The 26,177-nt window shown below is 45.4% G+C and overlaps 1 protein-coding gene across 1 annotated transcript in view; it reads right to left on the bottom strand.

The window, feature by feature from the left end:
• Positions 1–490: 490 nt before the first annotated feature.
• atrn (attractin) overlaps positions 491–26,177 on the bottom strand; it is a gene marked incomplete at its 5' end in the record, with an annotated part of 337,365 nt that continues 311,678 nt past the window's right edge. The window contains 2 exons of the mRNA XM_085967067.1: positions 491–7,187; positions 16,202–16,316. Coding sequence (XP_085823193.1) covers positions 7,063–7,187; positions 16,202–16,316 — 240 coding nt within the window. The remainder of the gene's footprint in view (positions 7,188–16,201; positions 16,317–26,177) is intronic.

Consider the following 26,177-nt stretch of genomic DNA (forward strand, 5'->3'; position numbering starts at 1 on the left):
GAGGGTGCTCCCCACTGAGCCACAGCTGACAGCTAGTCAGCCATGATCTTATTGAACAGCAGAACAGGTTCGAAGGGCTGAATGGCCTCCTCCTATTTCTTGCATTCTTCACCGGCTAGTCTCCAGTATTGGAATGCTGCTCAACCAGGACAGTCATCATAGTCCAGCCTGATCCTGACCTCTTCTGAAGTCGTGTCTTACCACATGAGAATAGTGTGAAATTAAGTGAATTTGCCTGGGGATGTAACAAGTGGTATGATGATGCAATTTACCTCTTTCTGCGAGTGTAAACCAAAAAAGGGCGTGCTATCGCCAACACACATTTTAAAACACGAGCCTTTTGTGACAAGGAACACAAAGAAAGGAGCTGCTTTTACATGGAGCTTTTCATGACCTCCAGACAGCCCAATGTCCGGTACAGCCAATTAAATACTTCTGTGAAGTGTAGTTACTGTTGCAATGTAGGAAATCACCTTCGTATTCAGAGCACCACAATCGGAACTGGTTTTATTTCAGTGAGATTTCATCCTTTATTTACACGTGTAGTACAGGCCTCCCCACCCCACCCCCATGTTGAAGTCTTTCATTATTTTCATTTCTATTCAAATTTCAACCATTAAATTAGCTGTTATTTTACAATACAAAATTTTTTCGAAAAAGTACAATCTAAATGTCCTCCCCCGCCCGCAATCCCCCTCGCAGTGAAACAGTTTACAATACTTACTCAATATTTACATACCAGTGCAATCGATGCTAAATTATACATATTAACAATCTACTAATTTTATGCACATGGAAAGAAGAGTACAGGAAGAACATTCTGGAAGCAGTAAGTTAAGACTTTACAGAAAAATCAGCCGCTGGCTTCGACGGTGCCTTTTTTTTTAATTGTGCGTTTTCACAATTCATGGTTCCGGGTGAACACCTATTCAGGGATCAGGGAAATGGTACATCAGAAAAGAGTAGTGAGCAACTGGGCCCAAGCTTGCACTACAAGTGTTCTGCTGTATGCCTCTGTGAAGACAGGGTAGGTTTTACAGGATTTTAAAAAAGGGGAGGAGTGAGGAAGAGGGAACTGGGCACTATTTGCTGATGACAGTAATTTGGAAGGACTCGGTATCTTTGCCATCATCATTGGAACAGCAGCAGCCCCGTATCCATTATAAGCAAGGGCCACTGGTTTTCCATTTACAGAAAAAAAAGGGACAGAATCCCCAAAACATTGGTGTTATTTCCAGAAACCCAAAATGGAATCTGACTTATTCAGTCACCATAAGCCCCGAGATGCCAGTGACCTACTGATATATATATATTTTTTGCAATGCGGTACATGTGTTAAACATGGTTGAATTACGCCAGAAACTACCTCCACTCCTTCCCCCCCCACCCCACCCCCAAAAGGCTGCTTTTCACACTGCTGAATTCTCCTCTCTGGATTCCCCAAGATAGTACTGTAGTTTTCCAAGTACAGGCCCAATGTTTGTACTGATTTGTCACTTTTTATTGAAAAAAAAAGTTTTAGCTATTCTTTTCCGTAAGATTAGAATTGGGTTCAGGAAGACCAGACCAAGTAAAAACACAGGACCAGGTGGGTTCCAGAATGATGTTCCACTTGTCTTTGCTTTTCAACATAGCCCATTTGACTAAACTCGGCGATTGTACAAAGCGAAGATAACTGCATCATCCAAAAGACAACAATGCGTACACTTTCAGTCGTGCACAACAGGTGGAATTGTGTGGGCATTTCAATAAAATGTGCTGTTCATGAAGCATCATTGTTCAGTCTTTTTACAGTGATGCCACGAGAACTAACCAACACCCCCAAGCTTTCCTTGAATCACATCTCACGATAATTTAGTCTGCATTCGAGTGACTAACCGGGCTAACCCCGTTCAACAAGCAGACGAAGATGAAGGAGATTTTTGTGGGGGAGAATTACGTGCAGCCTATGATGAAAATCTGAAATAAAAACACAAGATTGCTGGAAATACTCAGCAGGTCCCATCAGCATCTGGAAAGAAAGGCGACGGGTTAACGGTTTTTCAGAAGTCCCAATTAGCTGACTCGTCTTTTCTCTCCCCACCTGCTGAGGTCGGACCCGCTGTGTATTTCTAACGTGTTACTGCCAGGTGCTACGCTTCCATATCAGTCATTTAAAATAAACCCCCAAACTTACTGCTTTCTCAGCAGTGCAAGCACATTATAGGACTGCAGGACCTTACGATCCCGACAAGAGTTTTCTATGGCAACCCTCCCCAGCTAATAGGAAAAAAAAGCGAGAGATCACTGCTTTTACATATTATATAAATGATGCACCCTGCAACATACTCTGAGGCACATTTTCAGCGATGTCACCTCAATCACTTGCTGTTAAAACACACTGCAACACACAACAGGCTGCACATTCTTCTATACGTGTTAAGAAAGGGGTTTTCCCAAAGCAGAGCTTATTGGCTCCCAGAAAAAATCTCATTCAAAAGAAATGACACACTAAAAATGTACAGTTCCGAGCTCTGGTATCTGCAACTCATCGGCGCTCAGACTTCAAGGTTCGATCCAAATTAGTAATTTAAAAAAATCTCATGTCTAATTTTACTTGATTGCTACAGTTAATTAGAATATTTTAAACCGTTAGTAAAAGACCTGACAGCACACTCTCTGAACTCCCCTCTCAAGGAGTTTAAAGTATTTACATTTCCAATTCTAATAATTATCTCTCTCCAATGTGTTTTTAAAAAGTATAAATTCCCAGTTAGCTCAACATACTGCACCCAATTAGCATAATTACAATTCTCACTATTGCTTTGAAGGTGACCTGTGGGGTTTCTTTAGAAAAGGGACCGCTACAAGGTAACAGGAATCGAGTGACTAACTGGATGAGTAAAAGGTGACACTTGTTCGAAAGGTTAACAAGTCGCACAGTGCATTCTTCATATATGGTTCTGTAAAATGTTTAATGCTTCTTTTGAAAATACAAACCATTTGTTAATGACATAATCCTCTTGCTTATTTTACATTTATATATAACAAATAAGATTGGATTAAAAAAAGAAAGTTGAATAGGTTGATTATCTTCATTCTGGAAAATTCAGTGTTTTAAAACTTGGGTTACCCACTAAACCCAAAAGGAAAGCACCCGCTAATTTAAGGTAGAAACTCCTTTTACTGGCCGATACAGCATGTAAATTCAAAATGCTGAGATCAGGTACTGAAAGGGTGAAACATGCCAATAGTCTATGTGTCAACTGAAAATGAGTCTCATTGGCAGTGTATGGGGGGGGGGGGGGGTTGGAAGGGAAGAAAGAAACAGGGACTGGAAGAAAAAAAAATTAGCAGTCGAGCTGCCCATCAAAAAAGTTTTCAATTACAGCCAAAAAGTGGGGTTCATGGAGTCATTCTGTCCTGCAAAGAAACTTCCACTGTGGCTAATTTCAACTAGTTCTGACTGCCAGTTATGTCAAACATTCAGCCCTGCCCAATCTCTCCAAGGCCCTGCCCTGCAGTACTGGAGAAAGAAGCTTTATCAGCTGAATAATTATTTTTAAAAGTTCTTGAATTTTAGGAAGAAATAAATCAGAGGCAATAAAATGTTAGTATGGGCAAGGAGCGAATCTCTAGGGTGGGAGGAGGGGCAGCTGGTGGCCTTAAAGGGTCAGATATAGAAGGAAAAAATAAGAGAGGAAACCATCATCAGCAATGGCCGGATAAATGCACTGATGATACTTGCGAGCTAGCCAATTGCAAAAAGTCCCTCTCTTCTTGGCTCCCATGATATTGTCCAGCCAGAAGCCCCGAGAGGTTCCGGTGCGTTGACTCCTCTCCAGGCCTAATGCCGTTTACTAGAAAAAAAATGAATCTGCATTTACATAGCACCTCATCACATCCCAACGTGCTTTACAATCAATGGGTTGCTTTCGAAGTGCAGTCAATGTAGGGACGTACAGCAGCCACTTTGCGCATGGCAAGATTCCACAAACTACTAATGACTGAAAGACCGACCTGTTAATCTATATCTGGTGGGGAGGGAAATGTTGGTCAGCACACTGGGAGAACTCTCTGCTCCTCTTTTACGTCTCCCCGAGCAGGCAGACAGGGCCTTGGTTTAACGTCTAATTTAAAAGGTGGAACATCTACAATTTTATCCCTCCAAAAGCGAACCAGGAGCTGCTCACCGTTCTCTTTACTGCAGCCGCATCGTTGCCTCTACACATTTGGATATTAAAGAATTTCTTTTTTTTTTTTAGCTTTGACTGAGGAAATGGAACCTCAGCATCTAGCGAAGTAGAGTTGAGTCTTGGTGAGAGTACAGATTTCATTTATTTCAGCTGGGACCTGTAAAAACATACCAAGTTTCAGATCTGAACAGGAAGGTGCTGTTTTCTCTAGTGTAAATTGGTACTTGCGTCAGGTTCAGTGCAGCCAAGGTTACAGCTCAGCATCCTCGGCTGATTCAAATGTGCCCACAGAGGCACGTTAAAGAACAATGCCATCGCCATGCAGGCTTACATCATCGAGGTAAAGGAAAGTTTGAATGAAGCAATGAAGTGTGTTACTGTGGGATAAGAGGATGCATTGCATTGAACTAACACCTGGTGGCACAGCATTAAGGAATGCAGGCTGATTCCCCAGAGACTTGAGTTGATAAGAGACAATCAGAGCACAGTTTGACATGGTCAGTTAAAGAGTACCCCAAGCTGTCTTGTCCTCACTCCCGCCCCCGTATGTATAAATAGGAACAAAAGTCACCTATACGACAAACTGGCTTCCCTGGTGCCAAATATTCAAGTTTTTCCACAGTGTACATGAATTTCTGGAGTACACGGTTTGGGCACTGGCCTTGGCAGGAACTCTGGGTTGAACGGCTGAGATGAATGGTGCCAGTACATAGACAGTGCACTGTTGACACTGTTGCAAAATGTTTAAGTATTCTGAGTTTTTGCAACAGGTCAACTTTCTTGCACGGTTTGTGACAATTATGAATCATTACAATTTACACAGCTTTAGAAGCGACCGAGCCTTGTCTGTACTTTTTAAATCCATTTTTAGTCAGTTCTGAAAGTACCTACTTTTAAAACGAGTCTCTGTCCACCTTTGTATCACTGAGTCGGATAGCAATCAGCAGCAGTCGTAATTATATTTCTGGGTCACTCGAATCCCATGAATTAAATTTCTGATAATTGAGTCTTGGAATGGGTGAATTCAATACTTTAATCATGTGCTTACGTTGCTTTTTAGGTTAGTCAATTGCGAGATCGACAGTTCAGCGGGGGAAAACGAAGATGGAGAGATTCGGAGATAGCTGCAAATTCTGAATTTTTTTTTTATTATCAGGAAATGTCGGGAGCACACTGCAGGCTTTTCGGCATCTGAAAGAGAAATGGAAGGTTAACATTTTTAGCTGTAACTTATCGTCAGGACCAGTTCTGATGAAGGGTTACACCTAAATCATTAACCTATCTATCTTTTTAAGATACTGGTCAAACTGAAGTGATGGTCAGTTCGACAGGAGAACCAGGCCTGAATCACCGACCTATCCGCACTCTCCGCAGCTGCCGACTGACTTGCTGTGTGTTTCCAGCATTCTCCATTTTTCCACTGAGATGTCCACCATTTGCAGTTTTAAAATGTGCAATTACAACATTAATGGCTCAGCAGAATTGACCAGGTGGTTCAGTTGCTCAGCAGCAAAGAATGACCTACAACATCAACGACTTAGCAAGCATTCAGGTCTCGCTACCAACTAGCGCTGGACCATCAGAGTTTGTATATCAAGGTTTCCTGTAAAACAGCAAAGTGTGGCAAGATTTCCCCCCCCCCCCCCCGGCCCCCAACATCCAGTAAAGAAACAGTTTTCACAATGGTACAGAAAGGCAGAGAACGGCATTCTGTTCAACACAGTCTTGCAGGGGGGGGGTTGGCTGGAAGTGTTTTAAAGACATGATGTACAGCGCAGAGCCCCCAAATCACAGAGCGACCAGCCCACTACGGACGATATCATGTTTTATTTCTGTCCCTCAAAAGTTCCTGCTCAAGCCTTGGTTTTGACCCAAGCTCCGCGAGACATGCAAACCACTTTCACAGGTGAACGACTCCTTTATGTGCAAACAAGACGGCGTCACGAGGATCAAGCGCCAAATCGAAACAGACCATTTCTCTTACTCCAAGGTCCTTGCTAACTTTCATTGTTTAGGGTGAAGGTATAAAATTCACTGCCGAGTTTCCTTCATTAAAAACAATGCAGATCACCTTCCCTCCCCATTTTGATTCTCTTACCAAATTATCCTGTGGAATAAATATGCACGTGGCTGTCTGCTCGCCTGGACACAACTACAGAGGAAAGAATGAAAATCAGCAAGTAGTGTTATTCAAGAATAAGTTGTGTTTTGTAGCTTGGAAGATTCTTGGATGTTATTAAAGTTGTGATGTAGCAATTTTGAATGACTATTGTATTTTTATATATATAAGCTGAGGTATGTTATAAGTGTCCCTGTGTAGATGTGATCTGAGATCATTCTGAAACAAGCCAAAGATGGTATCCCGGGCAACTTGGGACAGACAGTACTCCCATCCCCCCTCCCAACAAGCGAGCTGCACTTTGTTACAATGGTCAAAACCATGTAACGTCACATCCATTAACGTCACACCACATTTTTTTTTATATATACATCATGAAATTTATAAAGTCCGCTCTGGCCCCCTCTCTCGCCTGAAGTGCCGAGGGAGGAATAAAAAAGGTTTAAAAACCAGATATTGCCTTTGATGATCGTTTCCTGTTTCTCTGAACAATGTGATCTTTACTGGTTTTCACTAAGTGAATGCAAAAGAAAAAAGAGGTGTGACATGATGAGAAACTCTGCCTCAGAAATATAGACACTAGCACATAATCTTCAGCGAGCAAATCTCACACATGCACAGTAGAGGGGGCAGATGGAGAGATCTGTGTTTCTCAAAATATTCTTAGTCTCTTTTGGCCACAGTCTCCGAACGGAAGTGGACCGGCACTGCAAGCTAAGTTTTTAAAAAAAAAATCCTTCAGGATCGACAAAATGAGGTCTTGCAGCGTCAAATGCAGGTGCCTGGCTGTGCAGGGGGGAGGTGTTTCCGATTCCTCACGGCTCCGGACTTTTCTTTGTGATCCATTGACTTTTGTTGGGAAATGTCAACTAACGCGCTGGCGACAGCAAGACCTAATGAAAGGACAAAGCAAAACAACACAAATTTAGCACATCAAAAGCTATGACATGGCTCGTGACAAGCTAACACGATGAGCGTGGCCGGCATGGTGTCGCATTAAGTGCGGGCAGGACATGGGTTTGCAGGTGCGGTTTCCCACACAGGGAGTTCCTACTCTCAGATAGGCCGTTGAGGGTGAGGTGCGAGAAGGGGGGGGGTCAAGTACTCCCCCCCCAACCCCCCCAACCCCCCGCCGGTGGAGCGAAGAATCTAAGAACATAGGAGTAGGCCACTGAGCCCCTCGAGCCTGTTCTGCCATTCGTTGAGATCATGGCTGATCTGCGACCTAACTCCATATACCCATCTTCACCCCATATCCCTCAACAAAAAGCTATCAATCTCAGATTTAAAATTAATTGATCTAGCATCAATTACTGTTTGCGGAAGAGAGTTCCAAACTTCTACCACCTTTTGTGTGTAGAAGTGTTTCCTAATTTCACTCCTGAAAGGTCTGGCTCTAATTTTTAGACTAGTCCTAGAATCCCCAACCAGCAGAAATAGTTTCCCCCATCTGTTTCCCTTAATATCTTTGATCAGATCGCCCCTTAACCGTCTAAATTCTAGGGAATCTTGCGGGGGGGGGGGGGGGGGGGGGGAAAGAGAGAAAGAAAGAGAAGCGGGTGCCACCTTCACACACCTACAGCAGGTACATCGAGGGGTATCTGTAGTCTCCTATCAATACCCTGCGGCAGACATGGCTCCCCCACCCAGAAAAGATCCCTGGGAAGAAGGATTTTTCTCTCTCCAAACAATGGGTTTTAGGGCTGTGGGAAACCACTGTTTGTATTCCTGTTTGTCCTGTTTGTATTCCACTGTGTACATGCCTGGACATGCCTCGGCTGACTCCTCCTACAGGTCCCAGTATAAAGGTGACTGCTCCCCAGCCCTTTGTATCCTGGACCGGTCGACCACGCGAGGCAGACCTCCATTCTGTTGTTAATAAAAGCCTTTAGTTACTCTTCTAACTCTCAGTCTTTTATGAGTAATTGATAGCGCATCAAGGGCACAGAATACTTTACCATGAGTAGCTTTTCCGTCAATCATGACACTTAAACATTAGGAAAAAGGTGCTGAAAGGTATGAGGAGAGAACAGGGAAATGGAATTAGAGTAGAGCGTTCAAGCGAGGGACAAAGACACAGGTACAGTGGGCCAAATGGCCTACTTCTCTACTGATATTTCGAAGATCCAAAAAGGGGAGAAAATAGGGCTCATATTTTAAAACGCCTAAAATTTCTATTTGCATAAAATGAATTTAGTGTTTCACTTTTCAAAACAACCTCTGCTGGACTTGTAATAAGCCTCATGGGTAGACTTATTCTGGGTCATTTTGGTCAATAGTGAACAATACTGTAGTTGATTTTTTGGGGGAGGAAAATGATTTCTAGATGCCAGTCAGTGAAAGAAGGGGAGTGATTCTCAGGCCTGCATACCTACATCCCCTGTTCCTGAAAAGTAGACTTAATTTGGGGAGAAAATTGAGAGGGAGATATAAACACTGTTGTAGCAAGGGATATCAAAAATTAACGAAAAAAAACAGGAAAAATGGGAAGCACGACTCATAGAATGATAGCACAGGAGGAGACCATTCGGCACTCTGCCGGCTCTTCGAAAGAGCTATCCAATTAGTCCCACTCCCCTGCTCGTTCCCCAAAGCCCTGGAAATGTTTTCTCCATTTATCTAATTCTCTTTTGAAAGTTACGATTGAATCTGCTTCCACCGCCCTTTCAGGCAGCGCATTCCAGATCACAACAACTCGCTGCGTAAAAATATTTTTCCTCATCTCCCCTCTGGTGCTTTTGCCAATCACCTTAAATCTGTGTCCTCTGGTTACTGACCGCCACTGGAAACAGTTTCTCTTTATTTACTCTTTGAACACCTCCATCAAATCTCCTCTTAACCTTCTCTGCTCTAAAGTAGAACAACCCCAGCTTCTCCACGTAACTGAAGTCCCTCATCCCTGGAAGCATTCGAGCAAATCTCTTCTGCACCCTCTCTAAGGCCTTGGCATCTTTCACTAAGTGTGGTGCCCAGAATTGAACACAATATTCCAGCTGAGGCCTACCATAACTTCTGTACACTATGCCTCTATTAATAAGGCGAATGATCCCATATGCTTTTTTATTTAAACAAAAAAATCCTTCCCAACTTGTCCTGCCACCTTCAAAGACTGTTCCAAAAAATTGGACCGGTTTGTATGTGAAGGCACAAAGCATCCAAAACACAACTGGAAAATTTGAAGCATCAAAAACTTGAGGGAGAAGATCTAGTTGCTGTAATGGAGACACAGCTTACGTTTGGACAGGCTTTGGAACTTAATATTCCTGGTTAGAACATTTTCAGGAGAGAACGGGAGGGGAAAGGTGGGATGGTCGTGTTAGTGAAGGATTCAGTCACAGTGCCAGAACATAAAGATGTCCTAGGGGGATTATGTTAAGACAGGATCCATATGGAGAGTCAAGAAATAGAGAGGGTTCTTGGTGTGTATTACAGGCCACTAAACAGTGGAGATGAAACAGAGGCAGGAGATCTGCAAACAGTTGTGGAAAAAAGAGGGTAATACCTTTGGATGATTTTTAACTATCCCAAGATAGACTGGAATAAAGGTAATGCATGACATCAAAGTGGGGGACACTTTTTAAAATGCATGCAGCAGTGCTTCTTAGATCAGCATGCTTCTAGTCCAACAAAGGTATAAGCATTGCATGATTTATTTAGAGGAACTTTAGTGCAAATAACGGATGGAGCAGAGAACAATTGGGAAATAGTGACCACAACATAGTTAGGTTCAATGCAAGAATATAAAATGGTAATGAAGAGACAAAGGTAAGGATGCTGAACTGGAAAAAGGCAAAGTTCAGAGAGTTTAAAAGGGAGCTGGCCCAAAATAACATGGCAGAGAAATAGGAGTTTAACAGTGGGGAATCTTTAAATATGACATGCACAGTGTCAAAAATAAATATATTGGTATAAGGCAAAACGCATGAGTACAAGGTGCCAAGTATAGAGTTCTGTGGACAAAGATTCAAACTAAACAACTTTCATTTATACAGTGCCGTTAACATGGTAAAATGTCCCAAGGCGCTTCACAGGAGCGTTATCAAACAAAATTCGACACCGAGCCACACAAGGAGATATTTGGACAGGTGACCAAAAGCTTGGTTAAAGAGGTAGGTTTTAAGGAGCGACTTAAAAGGAGGAAAGGGGCGCAGAGGTTTAAAGAGGGAATTCCAGAGCTTAGGCAGCTGAAGGCACGGCCACCAATGGTGGAGCGATTAAAATAGCGGATACACAAGAGGCCAAAACTTAAATGGCAGGTTTATGATAACAATACTGGAGCATGGAATGTTTTGAGGCAGAGACCATTCCACTTTTAAAAGGAAAATATGTAAATATTTATGAAGTGGAGGAAGATGCAGGGATATTGAAGGACAGCAGGGTAGTGAGGTTAATTTTCAATTGCTCTTGGCCATAAAGGAGTGAAATCAGGAAGCACTTTTTCCACACACAATAGAAGAAATTTGGAACTCTCTCCCCCAAAAGGCTGTGGATGCTGGAACAATTGAAGCCTTCAAAACGGAGATCGATAGATGTTTATTAGGCAAGGGGATCAAGGGACATGGTGATATACCTATCAATTCAGTTCATGAAAAGCGACGAGTTAAGTTAGTAACTATAGGTTTTTATTGGCTAAATAACAGAGCCCACCCTCGTGGGTGATCGGATCCAACAAGGAGGAATACCAGCCAGTCGACCACCTTTATACCTGGGCAAGCAGGCGGAGCCATGGGGCGGAGTCAGCTGTGGTCAGCCCAGGTATAACAGCGTGACAAGAGGTGACCTCGTGTAGTGATACAACAGTGTAAACAGTGATAACCATAGTGTAACGATAGTGAACGATAAAAGTGGTTTACCACATTCACCCCTTGTTTAAATTTGAGTCCGGCGGGGTGAAGTGTACTACCAGTTCGGGTATGTCAGTCTGTCCGGAGGCCTCGTAAGCCTTTCTGATTGGCGCAGCAGCGGCGGCGGTGATGCAGTATCCGATGTTAATGCTGGTGTCTGCGTGGTCGGCGAAGGCTCGTGGGGTTCCGGCATGCCGTCTACCTGGGCTGGATTTGGGGGGGGTGGGGGGGGGGGGGGGGTAACGGTGGTGTCTCAGGGATGCCCGAGGGTGCGAGGTCTCGTAAGGAGACTGTGTCCTCCCGCCCGTCTGGGTATGCCACATAGGCGTACTGGGGGTTGGCATGCAGGAGGTCCACCCTCTCGACCAGGGGGTCCGTTTTATGGGCCCTCACGTGCTTTCGCAGCAAGACGGGCCCCGGAGAAGTCAGCCATGTTGGTAGCGAGGTTCCCGTAGTCGACTTCCTGGGGAAAACAAACATTCGTTCATGGGGGGTGGCGTTAATGGCCGTGCACAGCAGTGACCGGATGGAATGCAGCGCTACCGGGAGGACTTCCTGCCAGCGAGAGGTTGGGAGGCCCTTAGACTTTAAGGCTAAGAGAACGGCCTTCCAGACAGTCGCGTTCTCTCTTTCCACCTGGCCGTTCCCTCGGGGGTTGTCGCTGGTGGTCCTGCTTGCAGCAATACCTCTCGCTAGTAGGAACTGGCGAAGTTCCTCGCTCATGAAGGATGAGCCCCGGTCGCTATGTATATAGTTTGGGAACCCGAACAAGGCGAAGAGGTCGTTCAGGCATTTGATGACCGTGGCACTGGTCATGTCTGGGCAGGGGAAGGCAAAGGGGAAACGGGAGTACTCATCAATAAATGTTGAGGAAGCACACATTACGGTCAGAGGACGGGAGGGGCCCCTTAAAATCGATGCTCAAGCGCTCGAAGGGGCGGGTGGCCTTGATCAGGCTTGCTCTGTCCGGCCTAAAGAAATGCGGTTTGCATTCGGCACAGGTTTGGCAGTTCCTGGTCATGGTCCTGACCTCCTCGATGGAGTAGGGCAGGTTGCGGGCCTTAATGAAGTGGTAAAGTCTGGTGACCCCGGGGTGGCAGAGGTCGTTGTGGAGGGTCTGCAGTCTATCAATTTGCGCGTTGGCGCATGTACTTCGTGATAGAGCATCTGGGGGTTCGTTCAGTTTACCAGGCCGGTACAAGATATCATAATCATAGGTGGAGAGCTCGATTCTCCACCTCAAGATCTTGTCATTCTTGATTTTGCCCCTCAGCTTGTTATTAAACATGAAAACGACCGAGCGCTGGTCGGTGAGGAGGGTAAATCGTTTGCCTGCCAGGTAATGCCTCCAGCGTCGTACTGCCTCCACGATCGCCTGGGCCTCCTTCTCGACCGAAGAGTGTCGGATCTCAGGGCCCTGGAGGGTCCTTGAGAAGAAGGCCACAGGTCTCCCCTCCTGGTTAAGGGTTGCAGCTAGGGCGAAGTCGGATGCATCGCTCTCCACTTGGAAAGGGATAGACTCATCCACCGCGTGCATTGTGGCCTTAGCAATGTCTCCCTTTATGAGGGAGAAGGCAGCGCATGCTTCTGCCGTCAGGGGGAAGGAGGTGGACTTCATGAGGGGTCTGGCTTTGTCCGCATAATTGGGCACCCATTGGGCATAGTAGGCGAAGAGCCCCAGGGTTCTCTTCAGCGCCTTGGGACAGTGGGGGAGGGGAAGCTCCATGAGGGGGCGCATTCTTTCGGGGTCGGGGCCGATGACTCCGTTCTCTACTACGCAGCCGAGGATGGCAAGACGCGAGGTGTTAAACACACATTTCTCCTTATTGTAGGTGAGGTTCAGCTGTTGGGCCGTACGGAGGAATCTCTCCAGATTAACATCGTGGTCCTGCCGGTCGCGGCCGCAGATGGTGGCGTTATCTAGATAAGGGAACGTGGCATGCAGCCCGTTCTGGTCAACCATCCGGTCCATCTCCCTTTGGAAGACCGAAACCCCGTTGGTGACGCCGAAGGGAACCCTAAGGAAGTGGTAGAGGCGGCCATTCGCCTCGAAGGCGGTATACTGGCGGCCCTCAGGGCGGATAGGGAGTTGGTGGTAGGCCGACTTAAGGTCGATGGTAGAGAATACCCGGTACTGTGCAATCTGATTGACCATATCAGATATGCGGGGAAGGGGGTATGCGCGTCCAGCTGGGTTTACCGGTTTATGGTTTGGCTGTAGTCGATGACCAGGCGGTTTTTATCACCGGTCTTAACGACTACGACCTGGGCACGCCAGGGGCTGTTGCTCCTCTCGATGATGCCCTCCTTCAGGAGACGCTGCACCTCAGAGCTAATAAAAGCTCTGTCCCCGGCGCTGTACCGCCTGCTCTTGGTAGCGACGGGTTTACAGTCGCAGGTGAGGTTGGCGAACAGGGAGGGGGGCGGGACCTTGAGGGTGGATAGGCCGCAGGTGCTACGTGGTGGGCGGTTTAAAAGCTGCTGGTTGTCGACTGAGTGGGGGGAGGGGTCCACCGTATGCCAAAGTGACACTTTGAAGGTGGGATTGGAAGTCCAGCCCTAGTAGGACGGCAGCGCAGAGCTGGGGCAGGACGAGAAGTTTAACATTTTTATACTCCGTGCCCCTAACCGACAGGGTCACAACACAGTAGCCGCTGATGTCTGTAGAATGGGACCTCGACGCCATCGAGATCCGGTTGCGCGTTGGCCGGACAGTGAGGGTGTAGTGGCTCACCGTGTCTGGATGGATGAAACTCTCCGTGCTTCCGCTGTCGAACAAGCAGGTCGTGGCGTGGCCGTTTACTTTGATGTCCATCATGGACTTGACCAAGCTCGCCCGCATCACCTGTCCAAGTGTGACGGAGGCTAGTGTATGGCTGAGCGAGCTGCTGTAGTCTGCGGGTGAGGCGGTGGTCGGGTCTGGAGACAAGGTGGCGGTCGAGTGTGGTGAACAAAATGGCGGTGCCCACGACGTTGAATAAAATGGCGGAGAAGATGGCCGCCCCCACAACTCACGAGGCACGGCCGGCGTCGGTGGCCTTGATCAAAGATGGCCGCCCCCACGACTCACACGAGGGGATACTGGCATCTGTGGCCTTGATGAAAGATGGCCGCCCCCACAACTCGCATGAGGCACTGCTGGCGTCTGTGGCTTTCCCCCTGCAGGCCTTCGCGAAGTGGCCTTTCTTGTGGCAGTCGGAGCAGGTCGCGTTTCTTGCAGGGCAGCGCGCCCTCGGGTGTTTCGCCTGGCCACAGAAGAAGCAGCCGGCGGCCCGATCGCGGGGCTCCGATGTCGCAGCCGGTACCGGGGGTGGCGGTCCCGATCGGTTCCGGGACGCCGACGCTGAGGTAGGTCCCAGAGGCGGCGGTGTGAGGGGTATTGCGGCCGGGGTCGGGCCAGAGTCCCAGGGTCGCGCAGCACAGTATCTGGAGTACGCCTCGAGGTCCCGATGGGCCACTTCCAGAGAGCGAGCGAGGGCTGCAGTTGTATTCAAGTCGAGGTCCTTTGATTCGAGCAGTCTTTGCCGTGAGTAGTCGGACCGAAGGCCTTTCACGAAGGCATCGCGGATATTCCCTTCAGTATTTTCTGCAGCCGTTACAGCTTCAAAGTCACAGTCCCTGCCGAGTGTTTGTAGCGCCCGTAAAAATTCATCTACAGACTCTCCTGGCTGTTGCGAGCGGGATCTTAGGAGATGTCTGGCATACATAGAATTTACAGGGCTCCGGTACTGCTCTTTCAGCAGGTTGAGGGCGTCCTCGTATGTAGCAAGGTCCCGGATGAATGCAAATACCTTAGGGCTCACCTGGGCGGTCAGAACTCTTAGTTTGGATCCCGGAGGCACGCCGGATTCTCCCAGGTAGGATTCGAAACAGCTCAGCCAGTGTTCGAAGTCGAGGGCTGAGTTCGCTGCCTGTGGGTTTAGATCCAGGTACGGCGGTCGGAGGGCTCGCAGCCAGGCCGGCTGCTGTGGCTATTGTAGATGGCCGTTTGGCTGAGGCTGTACGTCTGACTGGTCGTTTGGCTGCTCCGTTGAAGACATTTCAAAATTTAGCCAATAAAATTGATATACCTATCAATTCAGTTCATGAAAAGCGACGAGTTAAGTTAGTAACTATAGGTTTTTATTGGCTAAATAACAGAGCCCACCCTCGTGGGTGATCGGATCCAACAAGGAGGAATACCAGCCAGTCGACCACCTTTATACCTGGGCAAGCAGGCGGAGCCATGGGGCGGAGTCAGCTGTGGTCAGCCCAGGTATAACAGCGTGACAAGAGGTGACCTTGTGTAGTGATACAACAGTGTAAACAGTGATAACCATAGTGTAACGATATAAACAGTGATAACCATAGTGTAACGATAGTGAACGATAAAAGTGGTTTACCACACATGGATCAAAGGCGGGTAAAATGAAGTTGAGGTACAAGTCAGCCATGATCTAATTGAACAACAGAACAGGCTTGAGGGGCTGAATGGCCTACTCCGGTTCCTATCTTCCAGCAAACAGCCGGCACAGGTACGATGGGCACAACACCTTCTGTGCTGTAAGCTTCTATGGTTCGAACTTGTCATTTACATTCCTACACAGGATTTAGATTTAGTTGTTCACACAGCTTCCAATATTGTATGCACAGCTTAAAACGTATGGAAAGGATATTCTTTAATTGAAAGCAGGATTCCATTTGGAAGCAAAGAGCACATTAGTATTAAATGTCAGAACGCCCCACTGGTGCACATGTAGTCCTCCCCTCAGAGGGAAAAACTTCACATATAGGCCATACAGCAAACCAAACTTTATTTCTGCATTTTTTTTTTGAACAAGCGCTGTCTCTATGCAATTTAATACAGTCACCACTAATCCTCACTCCTACCCTAGTCAAAGTGTCCATGCATCAAGACAACACGACCCTTTCCCGTACCCTCACACCGTAAAAAAGGTCATTTGGGGCCCGCACACCACTAAGATTTTACATAAGAACTGTTTGGCAATGGGTAGAATTGAACATTTAAAATATATCCAGGAGCTAAAGGTCTTTGTAAATTAGGCAGGGGGAGTGTCACTGACCTGACTGTCCTGGTGGTGGGATTCCTCCCAATCCTCTCGGTAATCGTACAAATATTGATAGGATAGCTGCTTTATTGCCAAAGCACGGCTCTAATGCGATGGGTTTAGGGATACTCTGCAAGAGAAAAAAGGAATAAAATATTTACTTCATTATACAAGAAAGATAGACTTGCATTTCTGTAGCGCCTTTCACGACCTCAGGACGTCCCAAAGCGCTTTACAGCCAATGAAGTACCTTTGAAGTGCAGTCAGTGTTGTAATGTAGGAAATGTGGCAGCCAATTTGTGCACAGCAAGCTCCCACAAACAGCAATGTGACAATGACGGGTCATTTTTTTTTGTGATGGTGATTGAAAGATAAATATTGATCAGGAGAACTCCCCCACTCTTCTTCAAAATAGTGCCACGGGATCTTTTATGTCCACTTGAGAGAGCAGATGGGGAGTAGAGAGCACTTTAAAACTGGTGGTGGGGTTTGAGGGAGCAGAGACGTAAATTGGATTGGAAATAATTAATCTTTACGTGACTGACTTACCCAGACTAAAGTCTAAAACAAATGATTTAATAGCAGCTGTTTGGCACTGGATTGAGTTTATTATTGAGGAGAAACAGGTTTACATTCAGCACCACTTATTATTAGCCTTTTCTTGAACAAAACGTTAGAGAAAGCAGTAGCCCAGTGAATACTGTTGAAATAGATTGTGCACAAATAAATCTGTAAACAAAACTCGGAAAGCAATCTTCCTGGAAAAATCGTGCCTGTTCACCTAATAAACCATCTTCTTTTTGCAAAAGTGAGATGTAATGCCTTGTCAGTGCTGAGACCCACTGCTGTAAATTTGGCTCAGCAGCTTGATTTACACAGATGGGTTGGCGGGGCTGCCTGTTTACATTGGCAGCTGCTCTGTGAAGTGATTTGTACAGCTTCTAAATTAAGCTGCATATGCACACATATAGGCACTTGTTAATGTTCTCCCATAGTGGCAAGGAGTCAGCAGTGAGCACAGGAGGCAATAAGCAATGAATGGGAGGAGGTGGAATGAATAGACCCCTGTCTGCTTCTGTCTACTGACTGTAAGATAGACTTTTTGCCTCCCACCCCTTCTAATGGAATCAACTCCTTGTTGGGTTTTGATTCTACGTGTGCTGCTAGCCCTCTGGTACCTTATCCAAGTGACTTTCCGCCCCCCCCCCCCCACCCCACCCCCCCGTGTGATCAGATGATGATTGTCAGCAGGATATTCGACTGCAGGAGTCATCATGCCTAAGCCCGATTCTGCCCTCAAGCGACACATGCACACTTCCAGTGGGGGGTTGCTAAATAGTGATCGGGAACAGGAACCCCAAGTCAATTTCTCTCTCAATCGAGGGGCTTGGAGGTCAATTGTAGGACTCGAGTCATAATTTTCAGAATTATGTGCTAGATATTTGCTCAGGTTCAGGGTCATTAGACACTCCTATAAGCAGACCTCATATTCCCGATGATCCGGAGTACATCCTTTCTGCTCAACATCTAGACAAATGGATAGCACAATCCAGGGATTGCAACAGAGAACCATTACTTCATACACCGATAACACATGTTGCTGCTGCATAAACACAGACCACTCTGTCTTAGCAAGAAAGAGAGACAGCCTCTCTGTGAACCCTCACGTTTAAGTCAAGGAGGTGGGTATCAATCACATTCAATAGCCTTTAATATAGTAAGAAGCTCCTGTTAGGCCCTCCACTGTGCCAATGGAACACAACACCTTGACTCTCAAGTGTCGCAAGGAGCCATCTTCTCACAACAGCTGGACATGTTGGACATTTTCCGTAAGGATTCTCTGAGTAACTAACTAAAGCTTCAAATCCCGATTGTAACCAGTCTGATTCCACACAGTTAGATGAAATACAATACTGAATCAAACATTACATGAATATTGTAAGTAAAAAAATAATTTCAGTCAACATAGGTAAAGTCCAATTTGCCACATACCCCAGCACAGCCTTAGCTAGATCAGCTTACATGGGACCGTCCTGGTCTGTACAGCTCAGCTACTTATTGGATCAACTCACTGAGCAAACATAAAATACTGCTATCAGTAGGTTAGAGGAGGAGGCAGGTTAGAAAGCATTGGATGTTTCAATAACATGGAAGCAAACATCCTGAAAGCTGTCACACAGCGTTTTTTAAAATTCGTTTGTGGGATGTGTGCATCGCTGGCAAGGCCAGCATTTATTGCCCATCCCTAGTTGCCCTTGAGAAGCTGGTGGTGAGCCGCTTCCTTGAACCGCTGCAGTCCGTGTGGTGAAGGTGCTCCCACAGTGCTGTTAGGGAGGGAGTTCCAGGATTTTGACCCAGCGATGATGAAGGAACGGCGATACATTTCCAAGTCAGGATGGTGTGTGACTTGGAGGTGATGGTGTTCCCATTGTGCCTGCTGCCCTTGTCCTTCTAGATGGAAGAGGTCGCGGGTTTGGGAGGTGCTGCCGAAGAAGCCTTGGCGAGTTGCTGCAGTGCATCTTGTAGAGGGTACACACTGCAGCCACACCAAAGTAAACTCAGTTAAAGTTTCCAAATCACACTGGCTGACAGCTAAATGAAAGAGAAGATGTTGAAGAATCGCCACCTAACGATGGTTGAGGAACAACGAAGCACACTCTTTTTGTGCCATATCCTAAGGCAGTGCTTTTCTGACCCTGTGTGTTTGTTATTACCCTCCTGGGTAATGCACATCCTGCTGCTTATTAAGCAAAGTAGATAGTTTGCTTCCAAGTCGACATTACTCTTGGTACCACTGGCAATTTTTTTCTTTCCCTCTTAAGCAGCAGCAATATGGTGCTTTCTGTTTTGCCTGCAGCGACATGGCCAAGAATGGGACTCAGTGGAGCAGGAGAATGCCGAGGAAAATTTCCAATATCCTGACTGCGCCTTAATGATAAAATGAAGGTTATTACTAGAAGTATACTCGGTTAAAAAAAATACTAACACCATCTTTTCCAAAACGAGAAACATTTTGGAATCAGGACTGAAGCCAGCGTATCTAGACTCTTTTGCGTCTTAAAACTCACATACTGTATAGTTGCTGCAAAATTGATTCTGCTGTTGCAAAGTACATTAGCAAACATTCCAGCAATTCGTTCAGTTGAAAACGACCCAGAGGCTATTTAGTGACATATAACTCTTCACATGTGTGCTGATTATATCACAGATTCCTTGAAGGAATTGCTGAGGTTGGTAATGTGAGGCAGCTGAACTACCAGACAATTGAAGCCAAAGTAGATCCCCTCGCTGGGTTTACGATTAATCTCTTGTTCATGTGATGTGAAATACATAAGAGGTCACAACTCGGAAACAGGCCATTCGGTCCACTAGACTGTGCCAGTGTTTACCCTCCATGAGAACAAACTGTTCCAAGCGCAGACACACCTGGGGGTTCAAATACATAATTCCTACTTGGTTTCCACATCCCTTGAAACCCTTCTCCTTCATCCACCTATCCAATCTAATCTTCAATGCTGACAATTTCTGCCTCTACCAACAATAATTGCACAATTAAAAAAAAAATTGTATAATTTATTCAACTTATAAAATAAGGACATAAGGATGTTGAGGAACAGGAAAAGGGCAGTTAAGTCCAACAAGTCCATCCTTTTTGATTACTTCCAAGCTCGCCTTCATAACATTTTTTTCTCTCTCAAAATGCATCCAAGTGCCGACAAAACCCATTGAAAGTATCAACATCAATGTTCAAACGTGGTCATTTATTCTATGATCATATTACTCAATGTGTTAAAATAAAAAGTCGTCTAATTTTTAGGCGGAAGGGTCGGTAACCAGAGGACACGGATTTAAGGTGACTGGCAAAAGAGCCAGAGGCGACATGAGGAAACTTTTTTTTTTAAACGTAGAGTTGTTGTGATCTGGAATGCACTTCCTGAAAGGGTGATGGAATCAGATTCAATAATAACTTTCAAAAGGGAATTGGATAAATACTTGAAGGGGAAAGATTTGCAGGGCTATGGGGAAAGGGACTAATTGGATCGCTCTTTCAAAGAGCTGGCACAGGCATGATGGGCCGAATGGCAGCCTCCTGTGCTGCATCATTCCATTAATCTATTTATCTTGTTGCTTCTGGTATTTAAACCCCTCATCACAGGGAACAATTTGCATGGATCAACTCTGTCAAATTGTGAAAAAGGTCAATGATGGCACCTGGAAATCTGCACTTTTCCCCCCCGAAGAGATCAAGCTGAGCTTCCGTAATCGCTACTCATAACTGAAATTCTCAGAGTCGTCAAAGTTTACAGTGCAGAAAGAAGCCATTCAGTGCATCATGTCTGTGCCATCTTTATACTAGAATAACCCAAAACAAATCGTCCCGCTCCGCTCTCTCGCCATTGTCTGCTTCCTCTGCTTCATTCAAATTTCCCTGAAAGGATGCAATGGTCCCTGTTGCAAACAGTTTCATGCTCCAACAATGCTCTGTGCAAAGAAATTTCTCCCAGCTGCTCTCCCCGTTCTGAACATTTTAAATTCACGACCCCTTGTCAGGATCTCCCCAAACCAGAGCAAACTATTCATAATTTTTAAAACCTCCATTAGATCTCGTAGCCTTTCACTAAAATGCAATGGTCAGGTACAAAAACAAAATGGTTAATGGAATGTTAGCCTTTATAACTAGAGGGCTAGAATATACAGCGGAGGAAGTTTTGCCACAGCTATACAAAGCCCTGGTGAGACCACACCTGGAGCACTGTGTACAGTTCTGGGCACCGTACCTTAGAAAGGATATATTGGCCTTGGAAGGAGTGCAGCGCAGAGTCACCAGAATATTACCAGAGCTCCAAGGGTTAGATTATGAGGGGAGATTATATAAACTAGGCTTGTAGTCCCTGGAATAGAGAAGGTTGAGGAGTGATTTGATTGAGGTTTTCTCGGATTTTAGAAGGAATTGATTGGGTAGATAGAGAGAAACTTTATCCGCTGGTGGGGAAGTCATTCAGGCGAGAAGTTAGTAAACACTTCTTCACACAAAGGGTGGTCGGAGGGTGGAACCCTCTCCCACAAAAGGCAGGCGATGCGAGCTCAGTTAATAATTTTAAATCTGAGTGAGAGACTTTTACTAGCCAAGGGGAGTAAGGGATATGGAACCAAGGCAGATGGATGGAGTTAGGATACAGATCAGCCATGAGAGGGGCTGAATGGCCTACTTATGTTCCTATGTCCTCTGCTCCAGCGGAAATAGTCCAAGTATCTCAAGTCTCTCCTCATAAGTATAGCTGCCATCTCTGGCATCACCTTGATGAATCTATGTTATACACTCTCTAGGGCTTTAATGTCCTTTCCATAATGGAGTTCCCGAGACTGCACACAGTACTCTGTGATCTAACCAATGTTTTTGCATAAATTCATCATTACAACAGTGACTACACTTCAAAAATACTTCATTGGCTGTAAAGCGCTTTGAGACGTCCGGTGGTCGTGAAAGGCGCGACATAAGTGCAAGTCTTTTTAAAATTACTTCTTTACACTTGTACTTTATGCTATTTGCCTTTTATGGCTTTATCTACCTGCGCTCATACTCCCAAGGAATTATTTGAGTCCCTAGTTCTGTTCATCCACACCTTTCAGTGTCTTTCCAACAACTTGCATTTATTGAACACCATTAATTCTGAAAAACATCTCCAAGTGCTTCATGCACAGAATTTGATTTATTTCAGTTGGTATAAACCGATATTCCCAATTACAAACACAGAATCACTGAATACAACAATCCCCACAAAGCTGGTTAAAAATCCCAGAATCACATTGAATAGAAACTGAATTTGGTTTAGTCACCATAAATCAGTGCCCTCAATCATGGCTGACTGCGTGCCAGCTTGGGAGTAAATTAGAATAGGTTGAAATGTTGTCCATTTCACCTCTGGAACCTGGGTGAAGGGACTGTTTCCATAATGAAAACAGGCCATCAGCCTGCCGGCTTCAAAGGATGAGGGGTTTGCGCGACAACTCAAATAATGACAGCACTGAAGCCCTCGGGGTTGCTTTGCTAAGCAACTGTAGCATTTGTGTTATGTGTTGTGTTGCATATACACAACCAAAATGTTCCCCACACTGTCGACTTTAAAAGAGGGAATGCTCTTCAGGGGCTTGAGATTTTCTTGTAACATTGATTGGAAGAGTGGGGAAATTAAAATGAAACTTAAAAAAAGCCTGCAACAAATCTGGGGTTAATAATACAAAAGAAAATAAAGCCGAATATAGAAAGCAAGAAAAGTGGAAGCAACCAAGATTAGAAAGGTGAGTCTGTTTTGGGACCGCTTGTTTAATATCTTCATAAATGATCTGCAGCTAGGAGTCACAAGCACAATGGCTAAACCTGCAGATGGTACAAAGCTAACGCAGGTGGAAAGACTCCAAAGCTGAACAGGATAAGCTACAGGAGGAACTGAATATACTTGGGAATTAAGCAGACAAGTGGCAGATGAAATGCAAAGCGCTTCACAAGGGGACAAAATAATCGAGGAAGGGACGATTACTAAAACAGAAAGAAAATAATGTGCACAGAAAAATGGAAAATCTGGGGGACCAGATTGTCAATAAATCGAAGTTATTGCAACAATGCTCGGCAGCAGCGAGTAAAGCGAATCAGATTTTGGGATGTATTAAAAGATCACCATTGAGCCGAAATAGCAAGGTGGTCCTACAGAAGAGAGCAAGCTCAATAATTGAGGGGGATGAAGGAATTGAAATATGAGGAGTGATTATCCAAATTGGGCATGCTCCAATTGAATCATAGAATGGTTACAGCACAGAAAGAGACCATTCTGCCCATCGCGTCTGTGCCGGCTCTCTGCCCGAGCACTTCAGCTAGTCCCACTCCCCCGCCCTTTCCCCGTAGTCCTGCATTTTTTTCCCCCTTCAGGTACTTATCCAACTCCCTTTTGAAAGCCACGATTGAATCTGCCTCCACCACCCTTTCAGGAAGTGCATTCCAGATCCTAACCACTGGCTGCCTAAAAAAGTTTTCCCTCACGTCGCCTTTGGTTCTTCTGCCAATCACCTTAAATCTGTGTGCTCTGGTTTTTGACCCTTCTGCCAATGGGAACAGTTTCCCTCCATCTACTCTGTCTAGAACGCTCATGATTTTGAACACCTCGATCAAATCTCCTCTCAACCTTCTCTGCTCTGAGGCGGACAACCCCAGCTTCTCCAGTCTATCCATGTAACTGAAGTCCCTCATCCCTGGAACCATTCTTGTAAATCTTTTCTGCATCCTCTCTAAGGCCTTCACATCCTTCCTAAAGTGCGGTGCCCAGAACTGGAAAAGAGAAGGTAGAGAGGTGACATGATTGCTGCTTTTAGGATTCTAAAAGGACTAGACAATGTAGGCCAGGACAAGCTGTTCACCTTGCCCAGAACAGTAGAATCAGAGGACACGGCCTGCGCCTGAAGGGGGTAAATTCAAAACTAAGCTGTGGAAACATTGGGGGGAACTTTGCCAGCCCTGGGGAGGCAAGTTTGGAAGCAGGACTGCCGGGAAAATGACAGAATCTGGGAGCGGGCACTGAACCCGCCCCCAACCTGCCTCCGCGCCATCTTCCCGGGAGGCGGATCACTGACTCATGCTGGAACCTGTCTCCTGGAGGCGGGAATGGGATTACAGCCGCTTAACTGCCTGTGAACAGGTAGTTAACAGGCAGTTAAGAGGCTTATCCCCATTTTACCAACAGAAGTGTGGGCTTCCCGATGTCCGGAAACCCAGCCAGGGTTAGCGAGGCGAGCAGTGGGTCTGCAGGGGTCAGAGGGGTCGAAAAGTGTGCTGTGGAGGTGAGTGATGGGTGCAAGTGTGGAGAGGTAAGTATGTGAGGCGAGTGAAAAGTGTCAGAAAAAGTTTCCTTACCTTTGTTTCTTCCTGCAGGCTTCAACCCTTGGGGATCCGGAGGCTCCTCATCTCCACAGCAGAGATGACAGAATGGTTGCTGCATTCTCCGATGCAACAGCCATCTGATTTCTGCTCAGGAAAGAGGTTTGGTGAGTGTCGAGTACAAAGACACACCAAAGAACAGAGATTGCCAGTGTTTGACAGCTTCTCAAAGCTGTCAAAAGATGACAATTCATCTGTCAAAAGACAGATGAAACGTCATACGCTGACGTACTCTGTCACTGGCTTTCCCTTAATTGGCCTGCTAAGCCCACAGGGTGGGCTTAACAAGGTCAATCAAGGGAAAATAGCCTGGGTTGGCCGGACGTCGTTGGGGGCAGGACTGAAACCCGACAAGCGGCAGTCCCGCCCCCAACGCGCCGCCATTGATAAAATTCCCCCATTGTTTCAGTGAGCAAGTGGTCCAATCTATGGAACAGACTCACAAGGGAGCAGATAGTGCTGATTCATTCAAGTTAGACAGATTCCTTTTAGAAACGATTATATTTTGGGATTGAGTAATCTGAGACATGACAAATGGAAAGTGCAGCATGCTTGGGACGAACAGATGACTTTGGGCCTATGGTTCCCAAAGCTCTCCACCCCAGGTGGTTTTTCTCACCTCGTGTCTGGCTCTATTGTAGCCTGCTGTAGATTTATTTTAATCAACAGTCCATTATCATTATATCATGCAACTACCAGGATGGCAAAAGGCAAACTAGATGGACCGTGGTCTGTTTTCATCCGGCAGTTCCTATGCGCCAGTATTAAAAGAACAGGGAAGTTGGTTTTTCAGGTATGAATCCTTCATTTAAACAGAGCCGTTATATTGGCACAATGCAGAGAACGTTTCCAACATTTCCCGTAACTCTGCCAATGTAAAACCTCTGTTCAAAAAGAGAGAAAGGGATACACAGTAACTATATACCAGTTAGCCATATGTCAGTAATATGTACAATTAATATTCACTCAGAAATGATTTAATTAAAGACAGCCAGCATGGATTTGCTTGACAAATTTAATTGAGTTCTTTGAGGAAATAATGGAGTGTATTAATAAAGGAAATTAAATTGATGTTGTGCATATGGATTTTCAATCCATGTATGATAAGGTACCTCATAGGAGAACTGTTAACGTAATTAGGGCAGGCACGATTAAAAGGAATGTTTGAGCATGGATAGGAAGTTGGCTAAAGGACAGAAAAAATGAGCTCGCTGTGGCTGATGGATGTTTTTTGGACTGGAGAGATGGAAACAGTGATGTCCCCACAGGAATCAATGTTGGAAGCATTGTTCTACTAATAATCTGGACTCGGATGTTGAGGGGGTCGGGGTGGGAGGGGGGCAGTTAAAAAAAAAAAATGGAGAACATGGCTAACTGTGAAGAGGACTAAGCAACTTCAGAAGAAAAGAGAGAGAGACTGGGCAAATAGAGGTCACATGACATTCCATACAGAGAAATGTAAGGGAGGAAGAATTAGGAGAAAATGTAAACTAAATAGAAGAACTTTAAGAAGAATAGAAGAGCAGAAAGATTTAAAAACACAATTCGTTTAAAAAAAAAAAAGCATCTGGGATTTTCGGTTTTATGAACTGAATATAAAAGCAATGGAGTAATGCTAAACCTATACAGATTATTTGTTAAGGCTGCAGTTAAATGGCCGTGCCCAATTTTGGACACTTTATTTTGAGAAGATATCAAGGCCATGGAGATGGTACAGAAGAAATTTACTCGGATGATACTAGGGATGAGATTTATGATGAGAGTAACCAGTCATTTCTTCACTAGAACCGAGTGGTTATAAGGAGATCAGAGGGGTGCTCAAACTTGAGGTTTTTTTTTTTTTTAATATTAAAAGGTTATACAACTCTTTCCACTGGTCAGTGAGTTGGTAACTAAATGGCATACATTCAAGATCACAATAAGAATGAAAGGAGAGGTGAGGAGAACATTTTCTGGAGCAGATGCTTATCATCACATGGAATGCCCTACCAGAAAATGTGATGGAAGCAGAATCCATAGTAGGTTTTTTTTTAATAAAGAGAATGGTTAAAACATTTTAAAAAA

The sequence above is a fragment of the Somniosus microcephalus genome, chromosome 2 (genome assembly GCF_052327205.1).
Source record: "Somniosus microcephalus isolate GS21.2 chromosome 2, FLI_Smic_1.0, whole genome shotgun sequence".
Classification (NCBI taxonomy): domain Eukaryota; kingdom Metazoa; phylum Chordata; class Chondrichthyes; order Squaliformes; family Somniosidae; genus Somniosus; species Somniosus microcephalus.